General features: G+C 38.5%; 1 protein-coding gene across 7 annotated transcripts in view; it reads right to left on the bottom strand.

Moving 5' to 3' along the window:
- The window catches only part of PTPRM (protein tyrosine phosphatase receptor type M), a 438108-nt gene that overhangs the window by 287327 nt on the left and 131222 nt on the right, over positions 1–19559 (bottom strand). For all 7 annotated transcript variants that reach the window (XM_071417369.1, XM_071417357.1, XM_071417352.1 and 4 more), the window contains exons 3-5: positions 14936–15201; positions 3105–3183; positions 15–130 (exon numbers count right to left, since the gene is read on the bottom strand). In XM_071417369.1, coding sequence (XP_071273470.1) covers positions 15–130; positions 3105–3183; positions 14936–15201 — 461 coding nt within the window. The remainder of the gene's footprint in view (positions 1–14; positions 131–3104; positions 3184–14935; positions 15202–19559) is intronic.

Below are 19559 nucleotides of genomic sequence, written 5' to 3' on the forward strand. Positions count from 1 at the left end.
AAAAAAGAAATTACCTGTAACCAAAGTCTGTCACTTGAGTCTGTTCCACCATTGGCAGTGCATTGAAAAGTAGCAAACTGTCCTGCATTGACTTCCACACTCTGAAGGCGCAAGAAATGGGGAGTTTTTGCTGTTGGATAAGATGCAAGTGTTAAAGTTATGCAAGACCAAAGTACTGGCTATAAAAAAATACACCAAGCAAATGAAATAGCTCTGCTTTAAAAGGTTCAAGCCACTGTCTACACATTAGATTCTAGGTTGGTCTACTTCCATGGCTTGCAAAGAGCAGAATAGAGGGGGCTGTGTAATGGCTCCTGCTGTGCAAATTACCTCAGCTCAGCATCCCTCTTGTAATAACAATCTATTAAAAACGATCATATTGGAAACTAAAAATGTTTTAAATGTTTTGAAGACAAACCTATTAGATTCTTGCACTACCAACTAAACAAGCCAGTAAGAAATGATGTTATCAGGGGAACAGGTTTTTCTTGTTAATCAAGTACACTGCCTATAGAAGAGATTCTTTAGAAATGCAGCCCACCAAACAGGTGCTAACATAACACTCCTCGCCAACTACAGCTGCATTCTTTAAGCACAATGCTTCTCAACAGCACTGCAGAAAAAAAACCCAAAAAACAACACATTCTCCATACCAATGCTTATTTTTCATTTAGAAAGAGAAAAAAATCCCAGTAAAAACTAAAGCAATATACCTACAAGCAAGCTGAAACTGATATTCAAACAAGAATTATATGCACTGAAATAAAAAAGTATGCATATTTTTGTTTTACTAAAAAGAAGCAAGCATGTAATATAAAAAAATAGATATTTGATACAGAAACCTATTGTTTAAAGCACAATATTCCCCAACCTACTCAAATCCTACTGCATTCAAGCAGACTTCTTGCACTGTTTATACTAATAGATAAACCAGGCTTTGAACATTACTTTTCAACATGAAAATCTTAGTCCTAGCAGTAGACCGGCAAACTATACATCTGTTTTCTAGCAGAGCATTACAACCACTTAAAGTTTTGATGATATTTTCTTAAAAACCCTTATTACCAGGAGAAATGGTATTTTAAAGGAATTTATAAATAGATAGCTTCATGAAAAAGTTGCTAAATATCCAGTGCAAGACATAATAAGGAGGAGGAGATGGAATAAAATGGATCCAATTAATATCTAAATATGGGATAACTATCCTTACAACCAGTTTATTACACATATGGCCTTTTTTTTTTTCTTAAAAGATTTCCCAATTATGGCAGACAGAGTTTAGGCCAAAATTACCTACTTCTTTGCCTATGAAACTATTAATGTGAGAACAACTAGTAAAATTCTTCAGTATGATCCCCATTTCTCACCTGTTGCTTTTTTTTTTAATCTGCTTTTACGCCCTTCAATTTTACTGTTTCCTTGGTCTTCTTAACTCTAAAAAAATTAACTTTTCTGAATTACCAAGTATGGCCTAAGTGGAGAAGAGCACTGGGTTTTAAAAACAAACAAACACACACACAAAAACCTGCCCATCTACTACAACCCATGCCTTTAGTTTCTATGTGCTTACAATCCGCTTTCTGCTTGGTCTTTGTACTACCCAAACCGCCTATCAAACATTTCTCCCATTTCAATTTTGTTTAAAGAGTCAATAATTCCAGGACTATTTTTCTGGGAATATACAGAAATCATCATGAGCTTTAGAAAGTTTTAGACACAGAGTAGTTTTATTTCAATTTTCACACTTTTTCAATTTCCTTTAGACAATTTAACTGGTTTGATGTCTTAATTTCAAACATTTTAATTACTTCATCAAAGAACTTTTCATTAAAGCTTTTGCATTTCAATACTGTTATGTCAGAACTCTACATGCTATGGGCTATAACTCATTCTCCACATTAACGAGAATTATTTGCAGGTTTTGGGAATTGACTGGTACAAATGCAAACATCAAACCTCAAGATCTGTATTAAAAAAATTAGTAAGCCACTAAAATGCTGCTTCAGACTTATCCTACCTGAACCAAGGATATAAATTCAAAGTGAGCCTTCTTCTCCCCACACAGAAGCACCTATACTTTCTAACAACATGAGAGCCTGCAGTGTTTATTAGAAATAAGTGACTCAGAAATAACACCTGCTGATTCTGCATAACTGTCTCTTTATTTGAAGAAATGTGTGTGTCTTCCTGCCATTAACACTAAAACCATTTTTATGAGGTGCTTTGATACTAACTGATAGAGCACTTTTTATTTGGAATCACAGCTCTTACTTAAAAGCTGCAACAAATGCATGCAAGCACAATATGATGTAAGAGGAACAATCACACAGAAGTTGGTGCCTTCTTCCCCACTCAGTCATTTGGTCATTAAGATCACAACCTACTATTCCATGCATGATCTTAATACAGCTTATTTAACCAACAGCATACATGTGAAGTAAGGTTTTATTTAATAAGTCTGATTAGTTATGTCTGGATACCACATTAAAGCTTAATTTACAAGGTTTGAATTGACAACTCAGGATAATTAATTATTACATATCCTTAACAATGAGATAAAGAAATATATCTAAAGCATGAAGGAGCAAAACAGTGCAGAAACTGAGCCATGAACCTTGGGAAGTACCCTGAGTAACCTTGCTTAGCAAAGCCTCAGTCCTCAACCAGCTGAGTTTTCTTCCTTCTAAGCCTTGGAAAAAAATAATTGTATATAGTCAGCTGTTGGTTCATCTTTTCTCACTAATGTCTCAGTTTGTGGCTGCACTGAATTTTTGAAGCAGACAGAAAACTCATCAACAAATCTTAGAATCACAGGATCATGATGATTTGGTGATTTTTTTCTAAAGGAACTGTCATATGGCCCAGTTTGGGTTTGGGACTCATGCTAAGTGCTGTACACAAGTGCACCTAGCAGAGATGTCTTTCAAGACAATAAGGTGCAATGATGCCATGTTTAGCAGCACTTCATATATATACTCAGCCTGTACTTTTGGCAGTGACATTGTTTTCTGATGTTTTCCTTATCTTTTGCTCCACATTTATCAAAGCATATTAGCACACTTATTTTAGGGGATCTGGCTTTACAACACAAGATAGGTACTTACTACATGGATGTCCTAGAACTTTCACTTCATCAATAGCCACATATCCAGAGTGACCTGAAGTAACCACTTCAAAAACAACCTGAGAAGCAGAAAGAGAATTTCAGTTAGCATCTTTGGAACACAGGGAATATAAAAATAGTTTGTCGTGGAAAAACACATCAACTCTTTCATCTGTTATGAACACCTGGAAAGCAAAATGCCATCTTAAAACCTCAAAATGTGTTGCTCTTATCATTAAAATGAACCAGAACTTAAATTACATTTTTTCACGTTTACATAATTTTTGGAGATATGCAAGCACGATCATATATAGCAGAAATAACCAATCTCTCTAACTGGTTGTTTATTAGATAACTCCTTTGGTCTGCCAAAGGAGTTCTCTAATAAATGCCTTAAGTATTAACAGCAGTACAGTACTTTTAAGTCTTTGTCTTGCAAAATGAACAGCTTTTATTTTAAACACTACAATTTTGTAGCATACAGAAATTTGCAGGGTATCAGACACAAACATACCTACTTTCAGGAGTGTATTTTGCATGCTTCTTAATCGTCCACCAATTGCAGTGAATTAAGCAAAGCAGATCCATTTGCCACGGTTTGTTTTATGGCTATAAATAGGTCACAAAATAAATGGACCGTTCTCATCATTTGAGCTAAGTACACTCTAAAGCAAACCTCTCCAAAGTTTGGCAGTTTTAACTTTGAACATCCCAAGAATGTTTATATGGAATAGAAGAAAATATGCCAGTAATGTTAGCAGGTACATTTCCACACCAATGCTCAAGAACTTCATGCTAAAATCCAGGCTGCAATTTTAATTTCTTTTTTAATACTTTACTTCTGCTCGGGAAGTTAACTCTAATTGCCTTGTGTAACTGATCTCAGCAATCACCCTGAGGAAGTTAAAATTTAGACACCATTTTTCATGCATACACTGGACTCGACCTTGAACAGATGATCACACTATATACCACACCCCTTTGCTGAATGATACAGAATGCAAAGATGTTATGAGGGTAACATACAGCTCCATAATAGATCACAATTTCCTGATGTTGAATAAACACTCTCAGAACACCAATTCTGATTTTAGAACAAACCTTGCAGTGAGAAAAACCTCCATGCCCTTCTGCCTCTGCCTTCTCCCTTGTTTTTCATTGCTCTACCTATGGACACCAACCTGATGTTCTCTCCCAGATTTTCTCTTCCTAACCTCTGTCCACTTCTCCCTCCCAGTCTCACTGGAATAAAATTGCTGTAAATATGGCCTTAAGTCCCCATGGCTGAAAAGGAAAAAAATACTTGATTAATTCTAGTTCTGCCTCCTGTCTACACAAAATTTCAACCTGAAGTGCCAGTGTTGACACTACATGAATCATGCAGCAAGAAAAAAAAAACACAAGAAGTCAATAAGCAAAGTCCAAATGCAGCCAAAGAAATTTTTCAGAAACAAATTCTGCAAGAAAAGGGTTGCTCAGTTGGCTTTCTAAATGCCAGATGGCACTCTACTGACTTTTGAAGTTGGTATTATTGAGCCACGGCAACAGGCTGAACAGGGTTTGGATTTGGCTCCCAGCATTTAGTAGAACATTCAGAGCAACACCATTCAAAATTTCAAAGGATCTCTTTCCTAGAGAGAATAAAATCTCCTGATAGAATTGGTCTTAAGCATCCTGGGAAATAGAAGTTCATAAAGAATAAAAAAGCAAAGACTCAAAGAATAACCTGCATTCAGAGACCTGAAATAACTTTTCTAACCATGATTATTACCCTCATCTTAACAGCCTTGAAAAGGAAATAGAGAGGTGATGTGTACTAAGTAACCCCAAGTTTTAACAGCAGTGCAAGACCCAAGAATGCAGCTCCTGTTTTCAGCCACTGAACTTGAAAAAGAACAGTAATTTCTCTCCATTAAGAAATATGACATAAGAAATTGCACATTCTTCATCTGTGTTACAAGCTCTGGAAAAAAGTAATTATGCTGAGGCCCTTGAAAAAAGGCAGAGACTGCTCCATCTCCTAAAGAGCTACCAAGCTATCTGAAAGTGAGAACATCTGAAAGACCATAGGGTATGAGAACCACAGCATAGCCTCAGAAACCTGAAGTTGAGGCAGAGATCTTCCAATATGGTAGTGGAGATCAGGGAGCAGACAACAAGGTCTCAGAAATTATGGGAAGGTTTCCCAGGGAAATATGCTGCCACAAAGTTAGTCCCTGAAACAACTGAATCTAGGTGTGCATGCAAAGACCTGCCTCTAAAAACACAGAGGGCTGGGGACAATTACTGATTTGTTTCCTGTATTCCCTAGGGGCTTTGAGCTTTCTTCTGTTAAGAAAAATACATTAACAACTAACTTTCTGGGTTTTATTGAAATATAACCTAAAAAAAAACCCCAAAAACCAACCCTCTCTTTCTTGTGGAACATTCAGCATAAGAGCAGCTGCACAAAGCCATCTGAAAGGCCTACCTGGATCCATGATCCCATCACTGCAGAGTAAAGCATTTTTTTCAGGTTCTCAGCTTTCAGACATGCTAAATTCTAAAAAATATCCGAGGAACTGGCACATGCACACCTGTGGAGCAGCCAGCCAAACCAGTCAGACGTTTTCTGCTAGAAATGTTACTGTCAGATAACAGGGACTTTAATATTTTTTAAAATGCTGCATAGGAGTGTCTTTTCTGAAGAGCTACCTGACTTCCAGCAAGACCAATAACCTGAGCTTTAGAAAAGAAAATGTGCAATATCTCAGTAGATCACAAAATAATTTATATAATTCATAACAGGGGAGCTTAGCTACAGGTTCTCTGAGAGGCTTTAAGCACCTCAGTATTGCAATCTACTCACAGCCAAAAAAACTTGTAGATTCCTATTCCTTCAGTTCATAGGGAGAGACTACAACCTTGAAACAACTGAATCAGAACTGCCAATGTCAACAGCAGAGAAAAACTCAACAACTGATCTAAAATACCCTGCTCTATCTCTACACAAAATACCAAAAGTGTCACTCCACAAAAAAAGCCAGGCAGGGTATCAAGAAAATGCCAGTTGGACATACAACTGAATTACAATTATTGACATTAAAGACAGTATGTTCCAAAGAAAAGTATTACAAATTGAAATACTGTCAGTTAAATCATGCTTCCATTAAAAGCAATAGCCAAACTGATACCAACTTTAATGACTGTAACTTTTACTCTCTTCTGACATGGAATATGTCATTTTCAGTAAACAGAAAGAGGCAGTAAAGCCAGTAGTGACATACCATTGTCAAAAAGAGACACTGATTCAGATAAAGAAGAAAAAATATGCACAAATACAGACTGGTCAGAATGGAATGACAGCAGACCTGAGGAGAAGGACTTGAGGGTGTTGCTGGATGAGAAGGTCAAAACAACCCAGCCACATGTACTTACAGCCCAGAAAGCCAACTTCATCCCAGGCTGGATCAAAACAGGCATGGCTAAAAGGTCAAGGCAAATGATTTTCTCCCTCTACTCCATTTCAGTGAGACCTCACCTGGAGTACTGCATCCAGCTCTGGGGCCCCCAAGAAGGGCAGAAACCCTAGTGAAGGAATTTCAGAGAAGAGCCACAAAGATGGTCAGAGGGGTGGACCACCTCCCCTATGAAGAGGCTTAGACAGCTGGGGTCATTCAGCCTCAAGAAGAGAAGGCTCCAGGGATCACAGGATCATAGAATGGTTTGGGTTGGAAGGGACCTTACAGGTCATCTAGTTCCAATCCCTTTGTCATGGGCAGGGACACCTTTCACTAGACTAGACTGTTCAGAGCTCCATTCAACTTTGTCTCATTATGGCATACCACATTACAGGTGTATCTATAACCATGTACACATACTGGAGATCTTTTTATGGCCTTTCAGTACCTAAAAGGGACCTACAGGAAAGGGACTTTTCACAAGGACACATAATGATCTGACAAGGGGCGATGGCTTTGAACTGAAAGAGAACAGATTTAGATTAGATGTAAGTAAGAAAACCTTTACTGCGAGGGTGCTGAAACACTAGCATAGGTTTACCAGAGAAACTGAGTCCCACACCCTTCAAAGTGTTCAAACATAGGTTGGATGGGGCTTTGAGAAACCTGGTTTTATGGAAGGTGCCCCAGCCACAGCATGAATTTGCAGCTAGATGATCTTTAAGGTCCTGTCCAACTGAGATCATTCTATGATTGTATGAGCATGACAGTTTATTCCAGGTATAGCAATATAATCCTTCTTTGGTTCACAGGCTGTGAAATACTATCACTTGCTGTATACAAATTCAGTATTTTATTTGAATGGATGATAGAAGATTATTGGACCCAAATATCTGCTAAGCATTTTCCCTTTTTAAATTAAAAAAGTAATTTGATACTACGTATTTCAGGTTTCTGAAAGTCCTAGTAAGAGTGCTACACACTGTGAGAGAGAGACCTGAAAAACAGTTCTGGTAGCCTTGAAAACCTTACAATAGGGATGTCAAGACTATTCACAAATCTGGATCAGTTTTCTTAGTAAATTCACTAGGAATGAAACCTAGAAACTTATTTCACATCCAATTTTCTCCGTTATTTTCCATTTGAAAAGCAGCTTGGCCTGTAAACATTAACTTGTTTACTGCCACCTCCAAACTTAGCCTTCTCTCATGGCTGATGCAACACCTGCAGACAATACAAAAGACTCCAGTCAAAACAGAGAAAACGCTCCAGCAACGTCAGACTGGGCAGCCCTTGGATTTTTTGCCTATTATTCCACCACCTTATCAGTCCGGAAACAACTGGTTAAAACACAGAATTCATTTGCTCAGGAAAAACTGCTGAACACTGCCCTGAGAGCTGTTTTACACCATTCTCCCTGCAGCACGCCTGCCAAACAGGAACCGGGGAAGCAGCTTAGCACTGCACTGTCCCTGATCCTCCCTGCTTCACTGAAGAGCAAAATTAGCTTTTCATTCCTGCCACTTCCCCTTGCTACATGTGAACAAAGAAAGGGGGTCTGCTCACCAACATAAATGCTTACTGCTGAAAATGTGCGACTCAAGATAACTCGTTTGTTCCAAAGAACAATAGAAATAAACAGGTTTTGTTGCCACACAACTTCACTCTGTAAATTCCCGCCTTTGTTGCTGCAAAATTACAACACTCTCAGTCAAAAGGTGGATTGTACCTAATATAAACACTGTCCTTCACATGACTTAAAAATAGCCCTTTGCAAAAACAAGAAAGAGAAAGGAGTACTAAGAAAGCTGCTTAAGCTCAGGCTGCAATCCTGCCCCCCTGCATCCCCAGTGAGCAGGCCGTGCTGCATCACACACTGCGCTCTCCTCTCCGCCTGCTCTGCCTTACTGCACAGAGCACCTTGCTCTGACTGTACTGTACAAGGCATTGGGAACAGCTTCTCTCCAGAAAACTGGCTTGTACCCTATGGGTTGGATTCTTCCCCCCTTTCTGATTCATCCTAGGACTACCTGCCTTATCACAACAGCAGCAACTGCTTTCTCATCAAAGCCATGTGAAGGGAGGTTCCTGACCTGGTCCTTCCCAGGCCCCGCAGAGGTCCATCACAGCTTATTGACGTGGGCTGCCTGAATTGTGTTCAGGCCTCCCTGGCTGGGAATTTGTTCCATGCCATTTCCCTCCCCACCTCCCACTCCTACAAGACTACCACGTGGCCCTCACACCTGCACTCAAGCACATGAAACAACATTTTGGTGGCTGCTGCCAATCCAAAACCACAAAGAAACAAGCAAGCCAGCCTGAAAACTGAACTCCTGACATTAAGGTTTGTTAAATCTTATTATTCTCTTTCTGTTTTAAACCAGTTGCTGTCTTGTATTTCTCTATGGAAGGCCCAAATGCTTTTCTGGTTTAGGAACAAGGGACAGGAGCAAATAACAGAGCCTTGTGTCTGTGAAAAAAAAATGCATGCCTCCATACTTGTGACCATTTTTAGATTGCTGGGGGGGTTTTAAATTTAGGTATGTGGTTTGCCCTGGTGCATCTTTCTCAAAATAGTTATTCCCAAAGCACATAAGTCAATGAAGAAGAGCTATTTAAGATGCCTGACACAGGTTGTTTTTCAAAATGCAATATGCATTTCAAAGTTTCTTTGGAGTTCAAAGCACAGTTCAGGAACTGTATGTGTGCAGTTGAATGCAACACACACAACACATGAGCATGTGAGCCTGACTTTTACTGCACAAGAAGCTTAATGCTCTGTCCTAGATGAGGATTTAAGTACACTGCATGAGCCAAACTCCAACCCAGACATGTACAAAGCAGGTTTTGAAACAAATGGATGCTTAAGTCCGGATTTTAAAAGTTAGGTTTGATCTGCTGCTTCTTATTCCCTAAACTCCCAATTTACAGGGGAATGTGTCAGAATGGTTGAAGGGTAAATCTCATCTCTGTGAAGTGATCCCAATGTAACTCCTTTGTGTCCTTACTAAAAAGGATCAGGAATTACTGCCAGGTTCTTACCCCATTTTTTCACTCCAGCTTCCTAAGATTTTACATTTAAAGATGGTGCAGTGGCACAGACAGTTGTGTTACTATACTGGAAGCTATTTTTAATTCTTTCATTTCCATTTCTGGATTTTAAATCTGCAGTGTTTGTTGTTTTATTTAATCAAGATTTGTTTCAGTTCACTGCTGCCATGACTGACTTCCAGCAAAGTACAAAGCAAATAATTCAAAATATAAAAACTGATAGGGAGATGGTGTGTGGCTTGCAGTGTTGCTGTGCTAAATTGCTTGCTTGAAGGGTTAGAAGCAAGGAACACAATCCCCTCACCAGACTCAACTCAGTAGTAGCTTTTACATATTGTGATATTCCAAAATAGCAACACTTCTAAAATATAAGTTTTATTTTAAATACTACTAATAGGTCTGAGAATTAATAACTAATCTAGGGAAAACAACCCTGAAACTAACAGATTCTACTCCTACTAAAAAATCCAAATGAGAAAAAAACATCAAAACATGAAAGAAAAAAATACACCAAAAAACCCTGCCACCCTCTCCTCACTAGAAGAGAAGCCTTTTCATGACTTGTATCTCAAAGCATCAATTTTAGAGCCTCTCAACCTACTGAGACTGCTCCCCAAGAATCTAAAAACAATTTTGCCACTTACCAGCAAAATCTATGTAACGTTCAATTCTCTTTTTCCATGTACATTCTAATTCTACTCAAGTTAGGAGGAGGGTGAAGGTCTTAGGAATTATGGGAAGCTTTGTTTTGTTTGCAGGCTGTCTCCAAAGGCATGATAAACTCCTTGATGCTCTTGCTTAAGATGCACCAAGTAGACAATAGCTCAGTAAAGCAAACAATTTCCCCTGGGCACAGTGTTAAAAAGAGGAAGGCAATGCTTCCTCAGGGGAGCACTCCTAAAGTGATTTTATAAAACAGAAATAAGACTGGTACCTGCAGAAATACACCAGCTACTTTGAAACAAATAGCTCAGAGACCAGCAGGCACAGCAGAAAAGAACAAGCTGTGCTGATTATCTTGGACTCAGAAGGTGTTTGGCAGCTTGAACCCATGTTACTGCAAGCACACTGTTATCACTAACTGGACAGCAGCACAGACATACCCTAAAATCAACGGCAAATGTTAGGCAGTAGTACTTAGAAGATTATTAATTATGGAATTAAATATATCCTTAATTGTCAGAATGCTTGACAATTTAAATAATCAGCAAGTAATCAACAATTACTGTTGTTATGTGCAAGTTGCAAGAGTGATTTGTGATATATATGTAGTACAGCTTACCTATGGTGTGCAACATACACAAGTAACTACCTGGCAGAAAAGGGTGCCTTGAAAGGAATTAATTATTTAGTTTGAAGATTTTTTTATGAGTTGTTTCTAAAGAGAAATCCAACCTGAAAAATATTTACAAGCTGGGACAGCTGGTGCTCCAATAATAAACTACTGTTAATTATTAAATATTTTGAGCACCTCGCTTGTATGTTCACAATACATGGTTTAAACCAATAAATCTCTAGAAGTTGGATTAAAATTCACTCCATACTACATACTCTGATTTGTAGTCAGCTACCATTTAGTGGGAGCTATTTTGCCTACATTTTTCAACAGCAAAACAGACACAACACAGTGTTTGAAAAATATTGAATTGTATAAATATTATAACTCTGAAATGTTATCGTATATAATTTGTTCTCTGACTTCTGTAGTACATGTTGGTTTCATTTCCATCTAGACATCTTGCAGGTGCTCTGCTAAGGGAATGGAATTATAAAACATTCACAGCTGTGGATGGCTACACAGATTGTGTGATTTAAAACACAACAAAGACAATCACACAATTACATTGCTTTGTCCCTTCACCTATTAATGTCATGTGTTCTCTTGGAGATTACTCATTGGGAAGCTACCAACCTTCATATAAGAACAGTTAAAAAGGGCTCCATCATTCCTTAAAAATCTTAGGAGATTTTTTTGATTATGTTCAGCAGGGTCAGACAAACTCAGACAACCACTGGGACAAAGTCTTATACATTCTGGTGATTTTGTGTGGAACACATGGATTTGTGCCAAAGGAGGTTGGAGTTTTGGACTCAAATGTATAGCAGCTCAGGAAAACAGACTCAGTACTACATTATATATCTATCAGGTGAGTTCCCCACTATTCCTGCAGTCACCTGAGCTGCCATGCTCTCACAAGATCCACGTATACCCTCTCTCCTCTTCCTGCCCTTCGCCCAGCTGCTTGCAGCTAACTTCCTGTCTTCCCCCACAACAAACTCTGTAAAGAAGAAAAAGCATGAAAACTGATGAAAGGAGTTCAGAAACAATGAAAAATTGCAAATGTCAGCACTCAAGTGAGGAAATTGCATCACAGATCTCTGAGAGAATGGAGACAACCAAAAACAAAGACAATTAACTGTAAGCTCTTAAAATGGTGACAGCACTTCCTTGAGAATAAATGAGCTTATTTACAATGAACCAGTGAAGCTACAGTATTTAACACTGATTCCCTGCACTGTCATAGATATTAGCATAGCACAAGATCTTTTGGCACATCAGCTAAATTGCAGTATCTAACCAGGTATTATTTCAGACTATATGCAGCAAATGCAAAGAAAATTACCTACTATACTCCACAGTGAAAGAAAGATTATGCAAAAATGTCAACATTTCCAGTAGCAAGGAGAGCACATGAAATCCATTCCAGAAAGGCTTAGGCATCTATTATACATCAGCTGAACTGCAGTACCCCAGCCAAGCACATAAGGGCTCACCTACAAATAAGGGTGAACAGTCCAGAAGGCAGGTCTTGAGGAAAAAGAGGATGGGAAAGGTTATCCTTCTGTTTATATGGCCAAATACCATATGTATCATATTGTCAGAAATCTGACACAGATTATTATGAATAAGACTTGTAATAGCATTTGAAATTGACAGAGGCTTTCTGTATTTTTAAGAATATGCTAATTTACCTTAAAATTAATAGTCAGAACCAAGGCTTCTTCTACTAAAACTTCCCAGTCCACATCAGCCTTTTGATTCAAGAGCTAGAGTGAGACACTGAAGCACAACACTCTTCTTTACTGACTGCTGATTCCACAGCAGTTCTGCTGCACAAAAACCAGACTCCTTTCAGAAGACAGAAAACTGGAAGCTCCTCTAATTCACTATACAGATGGGGGCATTTCAGACTTGGGCATAAGTGACACAGTCACACATTTAACTCTGTATTCAGTACTCCTGAACCACCCATCATGTTCACAAAACCTTCCAGTAAATTCTACATTACAAACCATCGAGTTATATCCAATGTCAGCCACAAAATTGTCTGTGGGATGCTCTATCCTCTTCTCCCACCATCCACTGAGGCTAACAAGACTGGTCCTCAATATTTCAGTGAGGATAGAAAGGCTTTTTGGCAGCACTGGAAGGCATTCTCAACACTGGCATCAAATTGGTAACATGAGGTCTTGATGTAAGATCAGAGAATGAAGGGAGTCCTGAGCTGGAAGAGACACTAAGATTATGGATACCAACTCCCTGCTCATCACAGGACTACCTCAAACCAAATGACAGAGAGCATCATCTAAACCCTCCTTGAACCCTGACAGGAAACAAAATACACACTGCCCTTCCACCCTGAGAGATGTATGACTAAACCAAGCTTGGACTTTGTGATCAAGATACAGCCTTATGCTCCAGAGAGACATGTAGCACACAGCTCCTCCCACACAGCTGAAGTGAGCCTCAGCTCTGCCAATATGCCTGCGCCCTTCTCAAAAAGGCACAAGAGTATCACCTCATCAAGCCTACAGACAATTATAAAAAGAACCACATCATGAAGTTTGCTGAGATGGCTGTAAGCTTTCCCTGAATATTCTCCAGGAAGCCCTGACAATGCAGTTGCAGCAATTCCTAGGAATCTTGGGTGGTACATTGGATGCAAATGCAGACCCAACCTAGGAGCACACTATCAGAGGCAAGAAGAAATGAGTAAATGTACTCTTGGGTACTGTATGTAAATGGGTCTGTAAGTATTGCATCCACTGCCAGGCATCCCACATTCCAAGAATAAAATGATCCTGGCCCTCCAAACTCACACTTTGGAGTAGGATTTTCTGTTTCATTGTGGGTGAAACAATCAGAGAAAAGACTGCAGAAAGTTCTTCAGCATTTTTTTTACTTAAATGAAAAAGGGTTAAAAAAGGACAGATTGAGTTCACTTGAGACATTCTCACAAATCAGATGTTGCAGCCACAGAAAGGATCCTACTGCAGTCTCCCAGAGTACCTGCAGCAGTAACTGCAAACTCTTGATAAATATATGATGGGGCAACAAATACCTGGTCACCTGAGACAGCAAATGCAGGAACTGACTCTGCCACACATGACATTAGTACCTGGGGCATTGCTGTAGGAATTAGGGAGTCTCATTCTGGAACAGCATGGTGGAAGAACAAGATCGTACCTCCTAGGGAGGTCTACAGTCAAGGAACTTGACATCTTTGGGATGGCTTTTCTTCAGAAAGCTTCAAACCATCAGTATGGTGACAATATTCAGTACAGGCAAACAAATAAAATTCAAACTTTCCAAACTTCAAGTGAAGATGGAGGAGGCTCAGTAACACCTCTCTGCTACTGGTCTGCTCTTCTTAAAGTTACTTGTTTGTGGAGACAGACTGAATTTTCACAGGGAGGAGGAGGAAAAACACTGAACTACTATAGAATTGTAAGTAACTGTATAATCTAAACATTCCTACAGAAAAGCAGCATCCTAAGGGACTGTCAAGTGAAATTCCCCTGAATCTTTAGGATGCACTCAAAATCCCATTCCTATGACAGCTACTATTATATTTATGTTTACTACTGGACAAATGGATATTGCATTCAGCGTTAAGACCTGAACTGAGGATTCAAAGGATTCTGCTGGTTCTAAAGCGACAAGTATTGCTATCTAAATCAAACTTGAAGACTGGACTGTAATAAAATCTATTGGAGTTCAATTCCAGCATCCCTACTGAACTGAAAGAATGAGTGAACTTATTACAGAGAAACAGTTAATTGACTGAAATCAATGGCAAAATTTCTAGATTTTTTCAGTGTAATTAGTTAATCCACATTTAGAGCATGTGTGCATTTCACACACTTCTATAAATATACATAAACATATAAACACAGCAATATGCATGTAAAAACAAACATTTAGCATCATGTACAAAAATTTGATTAAGATGATGATCAACTAGAAATACTGAAATTTATTTTGATTTAAAGTTAAAATGAGGATTAAGAACCAGATGGCTATTATGAGAGACAAAATTTCATAAAAAGTAAGACATACCTGATAAAAATTGGGCCAGAAAGTACTAATTGCCAGTTCAGCTCTGCTCCAAGTGGCAGTGATAGATGTGTTCCAGACTGGGTTACCAATAGGACCATCATTAACCTTCACATACACATTCAGAGTGCCAGGGCTAGCTCCACTCTTGCTTGAAACATAATAGTGAAAATCAATACAATGTGTATCATTTTCTTTCAGATGGGGCATCAGGAGGTGAGCTTTCTGTCCTGAAAATCTTCCAGATGTATTCACCAACATGAAAGAACCTGCAAAAACAAAGTGACTGATTCAATTTCTTCCTTATTTTTTCTCTTCTTAATATGGTAATATCTGTAACTAAAGCATAATTTAATAATAATAATTCAACCATTTTTCTTTGCTTCTACTAACATAAGAGTAATATGCATTTGGTAGGTATTTGATCTCAAATTTCTTTTGCAGAATCTCAAAATTCTTTTGTAAAGCTGGTAAATATCACAATCTTTATTCTACAGGTGGGGAAGGAAAGAGACAAAAAGCCCCAAATGCTGAAGCGACCTGCACTGCAATAAACCCACAGATGGTGGTACAGAATCAACTGGAGGTCTCAGCTACCTGAGTGCTTCTACATGCACTCAGCTGGCAAGGTTGTGTCCCAGCTGGCTTTGCCTGGCAAGGTTGTGGTAGTGGGGGAGCTACAGGAGTGGTTTCTTGTGAGAAGCTTCCCCACACGTCCTACGGAGCCAGTGCCAGTCAGCTCCAAGCCAGCCAGCCCCACTGCTGGCCTAAGCTGAGCCCATCAGGGATGGCGGCAGAGCCTTTGGGGTAATGTAATTAGAAAGGCAGGGAAAAAAGAAAACTTCAAAATCGTAGCTGAAGAGAAGGCTGAAAATATGCCCTGCAGACACCAAGGTCAGTGCAAAAGGAGGGGGAGGAGGTGTTCCAGGCGCTGGAGCCGAGATTCCCCAGCAGGCCAGGTGCTGAGTGAGTCAGGCTGGCCCCTGCAGGCCATGGAGTCCACGGAGGGTTCACCTGCAGCAGCCTGGGGAGGGCCCCACACCAGATCAACCAGATGGTCAAAGGAGGCTGTGACTTTGTGGGAAGCCCACACTGGAGTAGGTTCAGTGGCAGGACTCTGTGACCTGGTGTGGGACCCATGCTGGAGCAATCTGTGCCTGCAGGACTGCATGCTGTGGGAAGAGACCCCAGAGCAGGAGAAGACTCTGAGGAGTCCTACTCTTGATGAAGAAGGAGTGGCAGAGACAATGTGTGATGAACTGACCCATTTCCTGCCCCTCTGCTCTGCTGGAAGGGAGGAGAGAGAGAAAATTCCAGAGTGAAGTTGAGACCAGGATGAAGGGAAGCACCCTTGGTGTCCAGCCAGGGTCAATCCACCACAAGAGTTGCAATGAAATTTAAGAGAATTTTATGTGTTCAGATGGTTGGATGCACTATGTGATGCAGAGAGAGTCTAAAATGTTCTCAATCCCTTAATCTCCCTCTAGCTAACCACAAGTTACCTACTGGACTAAGTGTGACAACTGTCTCCTGCCTTCAAAAGGTGAAAAAAGAATGAACAAATGTAAATTCAAGCAAACCAGTAAGCTTTACAGGTAAAAAAAAAAAAAAATAAAGCTGGGGTTGAATTTTATATTATGGTCACAACTTAAAACAGCAAATTACAAGAAATGTAAAAGTATTCAAATAAAATCACATTCAACCAACTCTCACACAAGCAGCTAGTCAATTTATACTCGATTTTTTAGTGCCTATTAATGAGTTCCATTGAAGTGTACCTTCAAAATATTCATGCTGCAGGACTAAGGAATTTGAAAGACTGTACAGATGTCAGAAAAATGCAACATGACTTCTGAGGCATTCATATTTCTGGGTTGAAAAAATGAAAAGGAAAGAATTCTATTAACAGATAACCTATGATATCATAGAAGGAAATAAAATTCAATATCTACTCTGGAAAGAAAACATTTCAATAAAATGCATGAGATAATTTAAACCCTGCATTTTTCATAAGTCCAGAAATGGATATTATAGATCCCCACTACAAATGCATGGCTAAGTGTACTTAGAAAAATGTAAGTACACACACACTTGTCACATGGTTATGAGAAACCAAGTTTTAATCTTTTTTCTTTTTCTTACTTTGATGGGTGATGATACCTTCTAATGAGATGCAAGTCATTTCTTGAAATGGAATGTTGGAGAACCTTTGTCCAGACTCTATCTCTATGTTCAATAGGTTTAACTATTCAGTAATAGTAGTTTTGCAGTTGAATTTAAATTATTTATCAAGCATAAATTTCCTTTCTAGACAAGTTCATAAAATTGACAAAAATGGAACTTTGTATTAAAACTAAGGACTATAAATATTTTACTTCCTAAAAGGTGTTACTCTGTATTTAACTCACAGTCTGTTACTATAATATATTGGGAAAATCTTTATTCATTAGTAACATAAACAGAAGTCATTGCATACGCTTTTTTCTCTTAAAACAGGCAGGAAAGAAGCTAATATTCCTCCCATCAATTAGTACATGCTCTGCCATTCAATTAATTTATTTACATTTAGAATATAAATAGCTTAAATAGGTATAATTTGCTAAGTTATAAGAGCAATACTTAAAGCATTTATGAATTCACTAAAAATTCACTGGTAGGATTTTTTTACAGGGAAACTATCAATCCAACAAACAAACAACAAAAATCCCCACAGCATACTTTCTGACAGTGGATCAGCTCTCCAGAACAGCTTTTCATATATACTGGGGCACATAAGAAACACATTAAAAATAACTGAAAGGATACACTGGCATATACAAGGAAACAGTTATCTGCCAGAATTGAAGGATTCCACAAGAAAACATGTAAAATTATAATCAACTGAGTACTTGTTCCTAAGAAGAAATATCAAGTGCATGTCTTACTATAAATACACTCATTTTATCACACTTATTTAATTTCTCTAAGTGTACTTCCATGTTTAAACACATGGATGATAATTTCCTCAGCCAAAAAGTTTAAATGGGATTTACTTGGGTTTAGTCTTTAGGGCTATGTAAAGGCACTACATGCAATATAGTAAAACCTAATGGTGCTCATCATTCATTAAATTCAGGATTCTTAAGTCCAAAACCCTGCTGAATCACATGTATTTCATCATTATAGCTAAGGAGTTTAAAATCAACAAAGCAGTGGTTATCCTGAAGTCACTGTTGCTGTTTACAATTCCTCATGGAAAAATGGTTCAGCAGTAATTCAGCAGGTATTTGGTTTATCTAAATAGTCATTCTAAAAAGATGCAATACTTGAAAAAAGAAAATATGGATTTGCTCCAGAGTAAACAGGCAATTAAATATACGGGTAATTTCATTAGCATAAATCAACATTTTCTGTGAAATACTGGACACAAAAAGATGGTCAAAAGATACAGTGGCAGAGCTAAAAAAAAAAAAAAATTAAGAAGAAAATCTGACAACTGGAAAAGCAACATCCTGTCCTACAAAAAATGATGGGAATGGCATAAGAGATTTTCCAGTCACTTTTGCAAGTTTTCATCATAACACCTCACCTTGTTAAGAGATCCTTTTTATACTGTGAATGTCAAACACAGCAAAACTGAATGCAGTATCTTTTTTCACACATAAAGAAAATAGGACTATTGAGGAAAGAAAGTTACTTTGTTGATTTTTCACCAGTCTTATACATGGTTGAGGACAAATTATCTTCCTAATAAATATTTTTTAAAAAGAGTATTTTATTTAGAGTAATTTATTTAGACATTACTCTTGGTTGATTTTGACTCTCAATATTTGAAAAATGTGCTAAATGATAGAGAGCAAAAAGTCTGATTTTAAAAACAGATATTCTATGTATTACTTTATTAACAAAACATCCTTGAGGTGCAGACAGGTCTAATAAATTCTGTGACTGGGCAGTTCATAGAATCAGCCAAAGGCTTGGATTGGAAGATACATACAAAAGGTCACTTTTTTTAGCAAAACAGGATTCCCTAAATGCCAGCCAACCCTACAGCCATCACCCACAAGAGATTGCAGCTATCTGATTGCCCAAGACTAAGTGTGGAATGTTCACCCAAGACTAAGTGTGGAATGTTCAAGACACTGGAACTGTAGTGCATGAGCAGATGAATTGTGAGGCTCAAGCATAATGACTACCACTTTCAGACAAGGGAAACTCAAAAGTGTTCTTTTATTTGCTGTATTCCATAAACAAACAGGTATACAGTCCACCTTGGAAGTATTGCAGAAAGCAAAGGACCTGAATTTAGGAACAGTCCACCTTACACTAACTCCCAAAGCTTGCAAACAAAACAGGTTTTCTCTTCAGTACTTTTTCTTACTATTTACTAATATTAGAGAAAAAGGAAAAAACATTTTCAGGTAACATTTGAAAATTACAGGGCTGCTGTAACTCTCAAAGCATGACTAGCACTACCTAAAGAAACTGGAACTTTGATTCAAATGCACCACTTCCAGACATCACCCAGTAGGTACATGCAAACAAACATCAGAGATGTTGGCAGCCCTGAACTGGCATAATGAGGTGTCCCAAAAAACAGCAGCTGAGAGTCCTCCCTTCAGTGCCTCAGCTAACACCCATCAGTTCT

This window comes from Agelaius tricolor, unplaced genomic scaffold, assembly GCF_023055355.1.
Source record: "Agelaius tricolor isolate 1412-34295 unplaced genomic scaffold, bAgeTri1.0.p SCAF_2, whole genome shotgun sequence".
Lineage (NCBI taxonomy): Eukaryota > Metazoa > Chordata > Aves > Passeriformes > Icteridae > Agelaius > Agelaius tricolor.